General features: G+C 47.8%; 7 protein-coding genes across 7 annotated transcripts; 6 read left to right on the forward strand and 1 right to left on the reverse strand.

The window, feature by feature from the left end:
- Nucleotides 1-758: 758 nt before the first annotated feature.
- On the forward strand, nucleotides 759-2,857 carry P175DRAFT_0506300 (putative sucrose transporter; the record flags this gene model as incomplete). The annotated part of the gene is made up of 4 exons (XM_040898181.1): nucleotides 759-952; nucleotides 1,036-1,075; nucleotides 1,142-1,463; nucleotides 1,524-2,857. The coding sequence occupies 4 exons, from the start codon at nucleotides 759-761 to the stop codon at nucleotides 2,855-2,857; spliced, it is 1,890 nt and encodes a 629-aa protein (XP_040756091.1).
- Nucleotides 2,858-3,296: 439 nt separating this feature from the next.
- P175DRAFT_0471075 (uncharacterized protein) lies at nucleotides 3,297-4,617 on the forward strand (the record flags this gene model as incomplete). Its single annotated transcript, XM_040895069.1, is given in 2 exon segments — nucleotides 3,297-4,038; nucleotides 4,052-4,617. 2 exon segments carry the CDS (start codon nucleotides 3,768-3,770, stop codon nucleotides 4,615-4,617), a joined length of 837 nt encoding a protein of 278 aa, XP_040756092.1. The 5' UTR covers nucleotides 3,297-3,767.
- A 39-nt stretch (nucleotides 4,618-4,656) lies between these two features.
- On the reverse strand, nucleotides 4,657-5,784 carry P175DRAFT_0497818 (uncharacterized protein). The gene is made up of 3 exons (XM_040896364.1): nucleotides 5,573-5,784; nucleotides 4,848-5,483; nucleotides 4,657-4,789 (listed from the first exon to the last, which is right to left on the reverse strand). Exons 1-2 carry the CDS (start codon nucleotides 5,589-5,591, stop codon nucleotides 5,095-5,097), a joined length of 408 nt encoding a protein of 135 aa, XP_040756093.1. The 5' UTR covers nucleotides 5,592-5,784; the 3' UTR covers nucleotides 4,657-4,789; nucleotides 4,848-5,094.
- A 190-nt stretch (nucleotides 5,785-5,974) lies between these two features.
- P175DRAFT_0497819 (bifunctional K:H/Na:H antiporter NHX1) lies at nucleotides 5,975-8,920 on the forward strand. Its single transcript, XM_040896365.1, has 5 exons — nucleotides 5,975-6,078; nucleotides 6,197-6,232; nucleotides 6,339-6,491; nucleotides 6,542-7,198; nucleotides 7,281-8,920. The coding sequence occupies exons 1-5, from the start codon at nucleotides 6,036-6,038 to the stop codon at nucleotides 8,504-8,506; spliced, it is 2,115 nt and encodes a 704-aa protein (XP_040756094.1). The 5' UTR covers nucleotides 5,975-6,035; the 3' UTR covers nucleotides 8,507-8,920.
- Nucleotides 8,921-9,101: 181 nt separating this feature from the next.
- P175DRAFT_0513618 (putative GABA permease) lies at nucleotides 9,102-11,765 on the forward strand. Its single transcript, XM_040898762.1, has 8 exons — nucleotides 9,102-9,309; nucleotides 9,407-9,577; nucleotides 9,632-9,714; nucleotides 9,781-9,928; nucleotides 9,989-10,521; nucleotides 10,584-10,670; nucleotides 10,759-11,143; nucleotides 11,287-11,765. The coding sequence occupies exons 1-8, from the start codon at nucleotides 9,225-9,227 to the stop codon at nucleotides 11,463-11,465; spliced, it is 1,671 nt and encodes a 556-aa protein (XP_040756095.1). The 5' UTR covers nucleotides 9,102-9,224; the 3' UTR covers nucleotides 11,466-11,765.
- Nucleotides 11,766-12,578: 813 nt separating this feature from the next.
- P175DRAFT_046492 (uncharacterized protein) lies at nucleotides 12,579-13,811 on the forward strand. The gene has a single exon (XM_040894858.1). It carries the CDS (start codon nucleotides 12,791-12,793, stop codon nucleotides 13,550-13,552), a length of 762 nt encoding a protein of 253 aa, XP_040756096.1. The 5' UTR covers nucleotides 12,579-12,790; the 3' UTR covers nucleotides 13,553-13,811.
- P175DRAFT_0426361 (uncharacterized protein) lies at nucleotides 13,575-14,328 on the forward strand (the record flags this gene model as incomplete). Its single annotated transcript, XM_040893163.1, has 3 exons — nucleotides 13,575-13,678; nucleotides 13,737-14,109; nucleotides 14,197-14,328. 3 exons carry the CDS (start codon nucleotides 13,575-13,577, stop codon nucleotides 14,326-14,328), a joined length of 609 nt encoding a protein of 202 aa, XP_040756097.1.
- Nucleotides 14,329-14,503: the final 175 nt, after the last annotated feature.

Below are 14,503 nucleotides of genomic sequence, written 5' to 3' on the forward strand. Positions count from 1 at the left end.
ATTGCGAAATTACGAAGTTTTTCGTCTGTGGGCTGGAGAATGCCATAGGCAAGTAAGTATACATAGAGATGGTATGATACAAATAGAACCTTGATGCAATGATCATCTATTTTGTATTTCTTGTGGCAGCTATGGGAACTGTAATTGGCGTTTGACATAGTTTAGTTAGCAAGTATGGGGTAAACCCAGGCCAGCCCCATGCTTTTTTTTCCCCCAGTCCATCTATCGCCGCCGTGCAAGACAAGAAAAGTCAAATATAGTGCTTGCAATTATCCGCAAAACCGCGAAGTCTCTATTCCAACCGCACATATTCATAAATAATTACACATCTCACAAGGTTTCGGCTCAAGATTCGGTGGTCCAGATTTGTAGTTGATCGGTCACGTAAGATCACGTGTATGACGTCCCAACTCTTTGGCTGTACAATAATACCTGCAACGTCCTCAATTATCAGATCTGCATCAATTACCCCTGAGAGCTTCCCTTATTTCATAGCCTATCTGCTTTATATAGCAAATCTATATTCCCTGCGCAAATCTTTCCAGGAAAAGTGCACCAAACTCGCTGCCTTTATTGGATTGCCGCCTTACGCCCTGTCACCTACCTATCACTAGGATCCCTAGATACCCCGGTTAATGGTTCAACATATATCAACTGAACCAGAATAATCCGGTACTAGGTTACACAAGGACTATACTTCGGTCCTAGACTTGCAAGTCCCTTCATCAAGGTGTGAATCCACACATACTCCGTCTAAGATGGAGGGGGGTGAGCAGCGTGTGAACGAAACCTCTCCCTTAGTGGGGCGTTGCAGTACTCCAGATGATGCCAACATGGATTCGGTAACATCTGTGAGAGCTCCTGTGCAAGGTAATAGAAACACAAGCTCTCGGGATGTCTCCGAGACGAAGAGCAGTTGGTATTTGTTCTTGTTGACACTCAGCCTTGGAGGGTGAGTAGTTGTGCCGTTCATGAACTATGAACATACATCCAGTGTTGTTGATCTAGCTGATGGAAGCTGATTTGTGAGCGTAGACTTCAGATTGTATGGTCGGTTGAGCTAGGGAGTGGCTCGGTGAGTGGAATGCCGTCCTTTGAGATACCTAGATATAGACTGAAGCTGACCTAGTTTGGAATACAGCCGTACCTATTATCATTAGGGATGAGTAAGGCTCTCCTTGCGTTTGTTTGGATTGCGGGTCCAATCACAGGTACCTTGGTACAGCCATATATTGGCATCTGTAGCGACAACTGTCGTGTATCATGGGGTAAAAGGAAGCCCTTTATGATTGTTGGCGGCGCGGTAACAATCGTGACTCTTCTTGCACTTGCCTGGGTTAGAGAGTTCGTTGCAGGATTTCTCGGGATATTTGGTGTTGATCCAAACTCTTCCGAAGCCAAGAAAGTAATCATCATTGTAGCAACTATTATGATGTATTGCTTGGATTTTGCGATAAACACGGGTATGTACTCTTTCACCCTTCCCCTTCTTATCGGCTTCGGTGCTGACATGTTGTTTATAGTGCAAGCTGGAATCCGGTGTTTCATTGTTGATAATGCCCCGGCCCACCAACAAGAGTCTGCGAACGCTTGGGCTAGCCGGATTACCGGTGTAGGAAATATTATAGGATTTATTTTGGGATATGTCGATTTGCCTAAAATATTCCCTTTTCTAGGGTACACACGATTCCAGGTGCTTTGCTCACTGGCTTCGGTATCTCTTGGAGTGACTCTAGTGATCAGCTGCGTGTACATCAAAGAACGGGATCCGCGATTGGATGGCCCACCCCCAGCAGGAACTCCAGGCGTTATTGCATTTTTTAAGCAAGTCTTCAAGTCGATTCAAAATTTACCACCCCAAGCTGCGAAAGTTTGTGAAGTACAAGTGGCCGCGTGGATTGCGTGGTTCCCTTTCCTCTTCTACGCTACGACCTATATTGGGCAACTCTATGTCAATCCGATCCTCGAGGACCATCCAGGCCTCTCAGACCCTGATCTTGACAAAGCATGGGATGAAGCAACGAGGGTTGGGACCTTTGCCCTTCTTATTTACGCAATAATCTCGTTTATTGCTAATATCACCCTCCCAACCTTTGTTGTTCCAACCTACAACCCTCTTGCTGGTGCTAGACTCGAGGACCATGCAGAATCGGAGCCTTGCTTAGGAGAGGAGAGAGCGTCTATCTCGGATGTTCCGGTTGAACTGTCTCCAAATATGCCAGGCTATAAAACAGATACTTCTGCGGAAGGATCGGGTTGGCTATCAAAGCTGCAGACTGCATTGCAGATTCCCGGATTTACATTGCGGCGCGCGTGGCTCTTGTCGCACATACTCTTCGCTCTGTGCATGTTTAGCACCTTTTTCATCTATTCCGTCCATGCGGCAACAGTCGTCGTAGGCCTGGTTGGGATCTCCTGGGCCATGACACTCTGGGCACCCTTTGCGTTGATCTCTGCAGAGGTGGCCTGCATTGATGAAGAACGTCGGATCCGCCGAAATCGGTCAGAATTAGCGACACATGAGGAGCAGCGGGCGATGGTCAGTGCTGCTCAAGCCGATCCTGTTACGGGTCGCGATGATCTAGAGACGGGGGCCGCTCCACGGTTCCCCAAGGCCGAAGAAGATGACGAAAACTTCGCCCAAGCAGGAATCGTTCTTGGATTACATAACGTGGCGGTCTCCGCACCGCAGATCTTGTCGAGTCTGGTGTGCAGTGCGATCTTTGAAGTCTTCCAGAAACCGCGAGGAGAGCCCTGGGATGATAGTGTAGGGTGGGTCCTGAGATTTGGTGGGTGCGCGGCATTACTTGCGGCGTGGTTGACTAGTCGGCTCGCGGAGGGAATACACGGAGCGTAATATTGTAGGATGGATGGATGCTCATGGAGGAAGGATAGACAATAATAATACCTGATTCAATTACTTTGGGATAATTAATAACAATTATGGTAACGATCCTACTTGGATGCAGATGAGGTCGCAATCCTCTGTCAGTACCTACCTAGTATCTATACCAGGAAATTTTATTTCGTAACTCGTCTTCGAAGATCATCAATCCATCCATCAATCTTGTAAACGGCGGACCGGTGAATTACTGGATCTGGTCTGTAATTTTGGTAAAAAATTGGGTTACAAGGTTATTCTCAGCCGATTGCCAACTTGACGTCACTACACACCTCTCTTTGCCTTGTTTCCCTGGCAACCAATAAGCCACCACTCGGCAGAGAACGGACTAGCCAAGGTGCAAGAATCCCCTATCCCGCAGAATCCTGAGTCCGGTTCTGTCTTCGGCCTTTACAACGCTGTATTTATCTGTTTGGTTGGTTAGTGGGCGGGGGTAGGTATTGTCTGCCATAAAAGTAATTTATGACAGGTAAGAACTGTCCCAGAATCTTCAGGCTGCATCCCACAATTATTTTAAGGGAGTGTGTTGGCTGTTTAATGGGCTAGCAAAGACTCCGCATGCAGCTTAGAATAGGGAAATCTGGCCCGTTGTTTGTTGCCGACCTTGTTTTTCTTCTAACCCGTCGATTAATTGATTCTATATAACTACCTACCTGTTAGAGCGGGTATGGACTCGTATTTTAATCTAGGTCGCAGTTGGTTTTGCTTGTCATGTTCGCGGGAAGCCTGCGAAAGGAAATTAGTCACGTGCGACGGCTGCATCATGTTTACCCTGTTTGCACTCGTCAAGAAGTACACAAGCCCGTGAATTGCCCTTCAATGTATCTTTTTCTCTTCATCAAAATGATTTGTAAAGTCCACCAAAATGGACAATGAAATTCATACCATCCTTGAACTGCCGACCATTGCCGATATTGAGGCCTCGACCGATGTCCTCAGTATACGAACCAATGCCATCAAAGTGGTTCGAGTAAAGGAACACTTCGCAGTCAAGATTGGTTATTCGATCCCGCCTTTGGAAGCTGAGAACATGAAATTTGTTGCAGCCAATAGCAATGTTCCCGTGCCAAAGGTTTACGCCAACTTTGTCGATCCAGAGACCAAGAAAAGATATGTTGTTATGGATTTCGTCCCTGGTACTCCGTACAGACCTGCAAAAGTTACTGCCGTCGCTCACCCCAATCGAGAAGACAGCGATCAGCAAGAGGATCAAACAGGCGATCAATGAACTGCGAACAATACCAACACCTGACTACTTTGGGAACTTGAATGAGACGCCTTACATTGACGGTGTTCTTTCAACCCCTGACAACAACCCAGTGATTTCTGGGCCATTCAAGGATCAGAAGCAGATGAATCAGGGAATACTGGAGAAACTGGGCCAAACGCAGTCACCACATTACATTCGATTGTTGAAAGAAATGATCAACTGCACCCTCAAGAACCATCGAATTGTCTTCACCCATGGAGACCTGCAACCAAAGAACATAATTGTGGAGCGAAGAGGGGTCTCCGGTGATGGAGATGCAGACTTCAAAGTCACGCTTATCGATTGGAATCTGTCAGGATGGTACCCCGAGTTTTGGGATTTTTGCAATTCAACGTTGTATTGCCAGATGAAACCGGATTGGCTCGAGCTCATCCCGGACATATTTGATCATTATCCGATAGAATACCTAATGATGCAAGTTGTCTACTCGTCGGTCTTTTACTGATGGTAGATTGGGAAAATATCATTCATTCTTTGCATTTGACGGGAACAGTAGGAAAGAAGAAAGGTAACGGAATTGAGCCCAGACTGTTGCAACCCAGATTCGTGACATGTTGGAAATAAGCTCAGGTGGAGAATGAACCTCTTTTCCAAGGGCCGAAGAACCAGCGCTCGAGCTTTCGGATTCATTCCGTTAGATGTTGTATCGTGATAAGTGGGTGTTGACGGACTTACCTCATTCTACCGCTTCAAGATGCCTTTGTCAAATGCCAATTTCTGACCATCTCGCAGCCAGTCTCCACAACGATAAAGTGGTGTACCAGGATACAATTGCTTGCCCCCGAGCGTCAGCTGGGCCCGAGGCGTCTCGACTGCTCGAATCTGGCCAAATCTGCCTGCGCAATGGATCCAATCATTTTCTTTGTGCCTGGGACATAAGACGCCGAGAACTCAGGGTCAAAAGAACCTCTTGGGTCATATTTCATACCCTGGAGTAAATTTCCAGTCCTCCTTCAGACATTCGCGGGGCGGTGGGGTTGGTTTCAATGGAAATGGCTTCATGGTTAGGCGCACCAAGATATTCGGCCGTGTACACACTAAGGACTTCATCATGGATAGTTGGGTCTTGCATGTGTTGGCGTGCATAGAAGGTGAACTGGGACATGGACCTGTTTTCTATAAGATTACTGGATGAACAAAGCATCTGAATGAGCCAATTAATAGTGATAAGGGATCCAAGGGTGTTCTTGATTATGCCAGCCATGGACCACATCTCCGCCCCGAGTTCTCTTTTCTCGCGTCTCAGTTGCAAAATCTCGGGGGGTTGACAAATAGCACGTTGATGTGCTTTAGTAAAGCTGGTAAAATTTTCTGCAAGTAGATAGTCAGCCATGTTATAAGAGATCCCATATATCATAGCGAAAATATATCCATCATATCGCGTTCAGCAAAGAACATACTGTTGACTTCATTTGCCATCCAGCGGCGGAAATTGTAATACAGACCAGGGTGGATATTCGTGGTATAGAAAATGGCAAAATGAAGGTCATCTTAAGGCGTAGGCAACGGACTTGGGTTCACCTGAAACAGAGCCATTTTCGGCGTCAATCCCACAGGTCCTCATATTCGATTTGTAAAAAAAGTTGCGACTCTGTTTGGCTGTGGCGCGGAATCCTCCGAATCAGCGTTGACGAATACTTGTCCCTTAAGTTAAAACTACCCGTGCGTATTTCGCTTCGTCCTCACCACCTGCCTTCTGAATATCTTCCTTCTCTCTTCCTCGCTCTCTTACATTTCATTTTCTTCTTCTCCCGCATCCGTGGATTATTATGTGCGCCTGGAATCGGCGTCAGCAAATCGCAGCTCGGGTTAACCGTTAGGCGTCGTCCGCTGTGGTGGTGGTTGCGTGGAAACTCATTCGAAATGGCTACTCAACTAATGGGTGACACCCTTCATTCGCTTCTCCGTACGTACCCCTCTCTCTTACCTTTTCTAAGAGCCTATGATCCTACGTAACCGCCTCTTCTTGTTATCTTTGCGACCGGAGAACAACTTCGTCGCTAACGAGTTTCGTGCTTTGCTAGGGAGAGCTGCGGATCATGATACCGATCCCGATGATGGTACGCGCGTCGAATGTTCCCTTCCCCTCTTGTTCTTCTGAGATTTTCGGATCTGGGTAGAGGGCGTAGGATAGGATCGAATCTGACAAGAATGGAATAATTATAGCGGACGCTCCGGAGGCGGGCACCAAGGAGTTCTTCAGCTCCTGGGCACTCTTTATCTTGATCGCTCTGTTGATGGCTGCGCTATTCACCAGCTATATTCTGCAGCAAAGAAGAATACAAGCAGTTCACGAAACCGTTCTGTCGATTTTTGGAGGTAAAGCTATCTGGCTTTTGATTCGAAATACTTGCTGAACAGTGGAATAGGCATGTTCGTTGGACTGATCATTCGAGTTACCGACTCCCCCATCGAAACCTTCGTCGCCTTTGACTACCAATTCTTCTTCAACCTCCTCCTTCCCCCGATTATCCTAGCCTCGGGCTACGAATTACATCAGGCCAATTTCTTCCGAAATATCGGCACCATCCTTACCTTTGCCTTTGCCGGAACCTTCATATCGGCCATTGTGCTGGGTTTGATTTTGTTTCTCTGGACCCGAATTCCATTAGACGGATTAGATATCTCGTTTGTTGAAGCCATCTCGGTTGGTGCCACGCTTTCTGCGACAGATCCGGTTACGATTTTGGCTATCTTCAATCTCTACAAAGTCGAGCCTAAGCTTTACACCGTCATCTTCGGCGAGTCGATCCTGAACGATGCGATTGCGATTGTTTTGTTCGAGACGGCCCAGAAGTATGCGTATAGTGATGCAGGCTCTCTCACCTTTTTGAATTTGTTCGAAGCTATCGGGCTTTTCTTGCTCGTCTTCTTTGGAAGTATGTTGGTGGGCGTTATTGTGGGTATTTTGACAGCTCTGGGACTGAAATACACTCATGTCCGCCGCCAACCCAAGATTGAGAGCTGCTTGATAGTTCTCATTGCCTACGCGAGCTACTTCTTCTCTAATGGTGTTCTCTTATCAGGTATGTTGGTCGGCCCTTTTTTTTTTCTTCTTCTCCCTCTCTTGATGCTGGATATGGAAGACTGACTGACCCATGACGTTAGGTATCGTGTCGCTGCTGTTTTGTGGAATCACCTTGAAGCATTACGCCTACTACAACATGTCGCGTCGAACCCAGTTGACGACCAAATATCTCTTCCAAGTTATGGCACAACTATCGGAGAACTTTATCTTTATTTACCTAGGTCTTGACCTGCTTGTCGATAGAAAATCGGAGTTCAAGCCGCTTTTCATTTTGGTGACCGTCATTGGTATCTGTATTGCCCGCTATCTTGCCGTGTTTCCATTGTCCAAGGCGATCAACTGGTTTATTCGGTATAGGGCGCGACGGCGCGGAATGGATGTCGCTGATGAGCTGCCTTTTGCATATCAAGCAATGCTCTTCTGGGCGGGCTTGCGTGGAGCAGTCGGAGTAGCGCTGGCCGCTGGTCTTGGAGGTGCGAATGGACCGGCCCTACGTGCTACCGTTCTTGTCGTGGTAGTGCTTACCGTCATTATTTTCGGAGGTACAACGGCGCGTATGTTGGAGATCCTAGGAATTCGAACCGGAGTGGTCGAAGAAATTGAATCCGATGACGAGTTCGACATTGAGGTTTCAAACGGGGGCACCTACTATAAGCGCTCCGATACTGGATTGGGATACTCGCCTCGTCGGCCCGACACTATTCCCCTGGATGGAGTCTCGCGACGAGACCTCGACCGAAACAACAGCTACTCCAGCGGCAACAATCGCCGACCCAGCCCTCCTACGTCCTCAGGTTCGAGCAGAAGACATTCCAGATTGCACTCGAACGCGTTCAGCGCTCGGGATACGCAAGCAACGCGCGACCGATCTTCGACCGCGACTCTTCTGGGCAATGGTGTGGGTAGCCACAGTGACAGCAGCGTTGCCAGCGAAGACGAGTTTGGTCTGAAGACTTCTGGAAAGGGCAGAGCTGTAGATACCGACCAGCTCGAGGCCTTTGATTTGGATGGTGATGATGTACATTCGGACGATGATCTGCCTCCTGCAGCCCCGACCCGGATGCGGCGATCACCGTCCCAGCCCTCACAACATCAGCAGCATCTGGGGACCTCCTCAACACCGCCGCAAAGCAGTGTTTCCCCCCGGCGCGAAACAGGAATGAGCGCACGCGAGGCAATCCGCGATCTTTTCTCGGGCGGACCGTCGGGGGACCATGTGGCGTGGTTCCGACAGCTGGATGAGGATTATATTAAGCCCCGACTTCTGCTGGACCAGTCCAACCATAAGGGGCCTGGCGCTGTTTAGATTTGTTCTTCATGTTTTGTGTGTGTGTGTGTGTGTATACACACGTATAATATCATTTTTGATTTGGCTTTGGTCTTCTTAATGTTCCCTTATCAGAGATGGCGCTCAGCCAGTAGTTTCTAAACTATGGACCAGGGGTTCTTCTCCTCTGATAGTTCCTCTTAGTCTACTTGGGTATTATCCACGAGGTTATCAGAGTATCAATGACCAGAATGCCCAAGCCCTCCAATCCCAACTCTTTGCAGCGATGATAAGAAGTCCGCGGCGTCAGTTAGTCCGGAGGCTTGACACAAGGTGCAGCGTGAGTGTTACTGGAAAGGGAAGGTCTGTCCTGTAGTAACGAATTATATGAAGCTTTATTGGTTTATCTGGATGTGACCTACGTATCTTAAAACCAGTAAGCCTCTAGAGTCGATCACTCATTATTATCAGCATTTTTATTACGATTACGATTATTACTACCCTGGTCTCGAGGCTTGTCATGGATGGAAGTGCGGAAATGTTGCACGTCGGAATGTTATCATCACTTCCGTTGAGCAACGTTCGTGCCTTGATTGACATCCTCCGCCTATCATCTAATGTCCAAATCATATAAACAACTGGCTCTTCCTGTCCCTATTGCAGGCGATGGATTCGTCCTCCTACCGAAATTCCTCCCGCTCTTCTGTCCTTCAATTGTAGTACTGTTTGATTATCCTCGTGTTCTCCTCCTCCAATCATGGCTGAAAAGACGCCCAAAGCTGCTCCCGACGTGAGCGATGATGAGCCTTCCGCTGTGGAACAGGGCGATATGGAGTTGTTAGGTAGGTTACTACCAATCCATATCTTGGATTTTTTTTTTCTTTTCTACCAGTATCCATGTTTTGTCGTGTGGGAAGGCTAACCTTCAGAACCCGAAAGCCGCCTTGGGTTACAAACAGGAACTCCGACGACACTATTCGACAACAGAAGTCTTTGCGATTGCCTTTAGTATCATGGGATTATTGCCGTCCATTGCTTCGACCCTTTCGTTTTCGATACCCGCTGGTCCGGTGGGCATGGTTTGGGTATATTGCTCCCGTTCTCCAACCTGTGATAAGGACGAGCTTGCTGATGCTGGATAGGGTAAGCGTTCTTGAAGACTAGGTCGATACTCGACGGTTGGGTTGACTGGATGTATAGGATGGCTTGTTGCAAGTGTGTTTATATTTATTGTTGGGTTGGCTATGGTAGGGCTCCTCCGTCGTTGGAAACGCACTGGATGAAGTAGAAGGAAAGGCTAATAATAGTCTCAGGCTGACCTGGCATCGGCAATGCCCACGGCCGGTGGTCTTTACTTCTGGACCCATTATTTTAGTGGTGAAAAGTGGAAGAATCCCTTGAGTTTCGTGGTGGGATATAGCAATACCATCGGTCTCATCGGAGGAATCTGCTCTATTGACTGTGAGCATTCTCAATTTTCAATCTGATATATGTACGGCCTTTGTAGTTGACTAGGACAAGATGGCTTTGCTACTATGCTACTCTCGATTGTCTCTATCGCTCGCGACGGAGAGTGGTCTGCATCTCGAGGACTCGTGTACGGTACTTATGTCGCCTGCGTCGTCGTCCACGGTCTAATCGCCACGTTCTTTGCCCGAATCATGCCCAAAATCCAGTTCGCCTGTATTTTCCTCAACGTTGGTCTTGTCCTTGCCACCGTGCTCGCCCTCCCGATTGGCAAAGCAGTCAATGGGGGAACGATCAACTCGGGCACCTATGTCTTTGGGAATATCGAGAACTCCACAACCTGGCCTGCGGGGTGGGCGTTCGTCATCGCCTGGCTTTCTCCGATCTGGACAATTGGTGCCTTCGACTCGTGCGTTCATATGAGCGAGGAAGCCACCAATGCCCCCCGTGCCGTGCCTTTGGGTATCTTATGGTCTATTGGGCTATGTGGAACTCTGGGATTCCTCTCTCTGGCTATCATCGCTACAGTAATTGATACGAATCTGTCAGCAGTGCTGAACACTCAATTCGGCCAGCCCATGGCGCAGGTAAGTCGCCGTTCCTTACCTCGATACAACAGCATGGGTATACTGAGATTTTCTCTGCACAGGTCTACTACGACTGTCTCGGTAAATCTGGGGCTATCGGGTTCATGGCCATACTTGCGCTGGTTCAGTTTTTCATGGGATTGAGTATTGTTCGTCTCCTAGCCCTAACTCCCAATTTCTCTCTCCCCTTCCCTTACCCCCCCCAAAAAAACACACACTAACAACAATACAAACCAGGTCGTCGCAGCCTCCCGCCAAAGCTGGGCCTTCTCCCGCGACGGTGCCCTCCCCTTCTCCTCCTTCTTCCGCCACGTCAGCAAACGCATCCGCTACCAACCCGTTCGCATGATTTGGGGCGTCATCTGCGCAGCCATCATAATCGGACTCCTATCCCTCATCAACGCAGCAGCCTCAAACGCTCTTTTCTCCCTCGCTGTGGCCGGCAACGATCTCGCCTGGATGACGCCTATCGCCGCCCGGCTCATCTGGGGCCAGGAGAAATTCGAGCCGGGTCTGTTTTATACAGGGCGCTTCAGTAAGCCAATTGCGATCACGGCGATTGTGTACCTGGCGTTTGCGATTGTGTTGTGCATGTTCCCGACGCTGGGTCCGGATCCGAGTCGTACGTTGCCCCCTCTTTCTTTCTTTCTTTCTTTCTTTTTCTTTTCTTTTCTTTTCTTTTCTTTTCTTTTCTATTTCTTGTCGTTGCGGAAGAGTGAGGTGAAGCGTGGTCTGGTGGGAAGAGTAAGACTAACGATGCTACAGCCAACGACATGAACTACACGGTCGTTATCAATTGTGCTCTTTGGGGCGGCGCACTCCTATACTACGTTCTCTATGCTAGGAAGACATACAAGGGCCCCCAGATCACGGTATCAGATACCCCGTCCGAAAAGAAACTGGAGAAAGACCCTCCTCGGTTTTCCGGAGGAATAGAAGCTTAGACAGATAGAATAATCGTACCATCTGGGTCATGTATTAAGTCTCCGTAGGGCTTCTATCTTCTGTTGAGGACTACACCTCCTGCAACCCTGTTCCTCACTAATAATGGTGTTCAAATTGTAGAGCTAAAAAAAACTACAGTGGCAAGATACCTGTCATGGACTTTTTTGTATGTAGGGGAAGTTGAAGGTTCTAGGAGCACCTCGCCAGCGAGACGCTTACATCTAATAAGAGTTTTTCAAGATTTAAGAAGCATGAATTAGAATCTCAGGAAGGGCTCATAACCTGATAAGAGGTTATTAAATTATGATCGGAGAAAGTTAACCAAAATGAATTTAATTAGGTCTAACTAGGAGATGGAGATGGAGAGATGGAGATGCTTGGAAGAAGTATGGAGATCTGGAAGGAAATGGTGGCCTTGGGTAGTCATGTGTCGCTATTCACTTAATGGTAGTGCTGTTTGCATTCACTGATTGCAGTACTCTAACAGATAGTTAATGATGAGAGGTCATCAAATGATGACAGGAGTAAGTTGACCAAAATGAATTCAATTAGGTCTAACTAGGATATAGAGAGAAGGAGAGATGCTTAGAGATGCTTTAAGGAAGCATGGAGATCTGGAAGGAAATGATGGCCTAAATACACTGGGTAGTCACGTGTTGCTATTCACTTAATGGCAGTGCTGTTTGCATTCACTGATTGCAGCACTCCAACAGGTTAATGTGGTCAGAGATGACACAGTCAACAATGCCAAGCCCCAGCCCCCTTTCCCGTCCCTTATATATCGATCCTCTCCCAGGCCACCACTCAACCAATCTCCTCACTTCCTTTCTCCCCCTGAGATATCTCATGCTTCACCTTCGTTCTGTGCGATATCAACTCCATCATCCTCATCACGTATAGGGACTTGACTATTCGCTCTTTGCCGTTCTGGCCGCTGGTCCTGCCGTTTCCTGTGTTCTCATAGGACTCCAGGTTTGGATCTTGGGTTGGGTACGTACGTGTGGCTAGGCCGCAAGAGCTTTTGATACCTTTGTTTTCGTTCGTCAATTAAGGAATCATTTTCTTCTTGCCGTTCTCGCCGCTTGGCGTGCCATTCCTGTGTTTTCATAGGACTCTCCAACTCTTGAACTGGAGTGAGCATGTACTTGTGGCCAGGCCGCAGGAGCTTTTGGTCGGTCTCTTTTACTGTTGTCCTGTCAATTCTATCACTGATCTTCATTCACCTGAGTCAGGGCTGCTCATCGCTTTTTCAAAGCCCGGGTGGGAGGGTTACTCGATCATTCGAGGGAACCTCTAAAATCCAACAAACTTTAAGAGTTTTCCAATGTCGCCTGTATTGCAAGAGTCGCACTGGGATTTGACCAAGAAAGTTGTCGTTTCTGTACCAGGCACGAAACATTCTTGCGATGCCAAGTGTCGCATTGCCTATTCCAACGACCCCGAGCGAGGATCTATCTCTCTTAGTATTAAGGCAGCCCTTGCTAACTCGACTAACAGCTCGGATTCACTAACATTGAATATCTGCCCGGAAGCGATCCAGAAATCTTCGCTAGTTAAGAGAAGCAACCCCAATCTCTGCCCATCGGAATTGTCCTCAAAGATTCGGCAAACTATAAGTGGTGCTACGGCGGTTTCAACGCTTAGTATTTATTTAGCTAGGCCTGGGATTGTTCTTTGTCCATCTTGGGCAAAGTCTCTAAGTTCCTCTGATCCAAGAGACTCAAATTTCATCGCATTCGCCCATATTTGTCAGTCAAAATCTTTACGCCTACATTTTGCCCGGGTACAATTTCAGGGGGAAGAATTTGAGACGTTGAGAAAATTTTGCTCTAGAATACAAACCCTCCAGCCAGAGTCTTTCGCCCATCATCGGCATGGTGTAGTCAAGAGAGATCCGAGTATATTCAAGCTTTCTCCACCCCCATATGATGAGGAACAGGTATCAACACCGGCTGAGCAAGCGGATCCACCCCAATACAATGATCAACCCGAATTGAATCCGGTCATTGGCAAACGGGACAGAGGTATGTCCCATCTCCACATCTACAGGAGATTTCAGCTTTCATGGCCTGTTGATGGTCTCTAGGGCGGTCTCTGTCACCCGAGGAATGTTGCAAAAGGCGGCTTCTTACACACCCAGACTGGCTTGGAGCACCTACCGAAGTCAATACCCCAAGTACTCGCTCTCCGTCAACATCCTCAAACTCGATCCGTCCAACCCACTTTACACATGCTTCTTCTCCCGACGACGCAGATCATTTTTCACTTAGATATCTTGAGCAGAAGCTTAGCCGACTGCCTGAAGATCGGGTTCGTGAGCTATTGATTCGCTCCGGACACCACCGTCTACTGGCCTTGTCAGGGGATGTAGATGGTGGCCTACCATCAAAGTCTTGGACATCTGGCCCTCCTGGCGTCCATCTTATCGACCCTGACATCAAAAGATATATCGATGAGGAAATCCACAACAGTTCTAAATTACAGCAGGACATCGTACGCGATAGCATTAAATCAGAACTTGATGATATCGTTCAAGACAGCATTAGATCAGAACTGCCTGGTCTTGTCGACCATTTTCGCGAGGAGATTGCTGACGAACACAAAATGAAAGTGTGCGAGTTAGGCGAGGTGGTCCAGGACAGTGTATGCGAGATACAAACTGTAACCGATGGTAGTTCAGAGGTAATAGGGAGCGTTACGACAGCGCATATCGACGAACTAAATAAGCAGGCCGTCGAGGCGAAGAAAGCGTTGAAGGAATTGGCTACAAAATTGACTGTTTCTCTCAGGGCCTCATTTGACGATTTGCGAGGCTCTAGGCATGAAAAACAGGGCACACACGCGCGATGCCGCTCTGTTTAAATCCTGGATTTGGGTCTTGTTACTCAATAGTTTTTCGTGTATCTAAGACTCCGTAGATATTTAGAATGAGATCAAATCAGTGGACAGTATTGAACTGTTCGGCATAGATGGTTTCTTGATTTTGTTCTGTATGAGTCTAGAACCCGTAACATCACCCGCGGAAATCTCCTCACGC

Source organism: Aspergillus ochraceoroseus (genome assembly GCF_002846915.1).
Source record: "Aspergillus ochraceoroseus IBT 24754 chromosome Unknown P175scaffold_1, whole genome shotgun sequence".
Lineage (NCBI taxonomy): Eukaryota > Fungi > Ascomycota > Eurotiomycetes > Eurotiales > Aspergillaceae > Aspergillus > Aspergillus ochraceoroseus.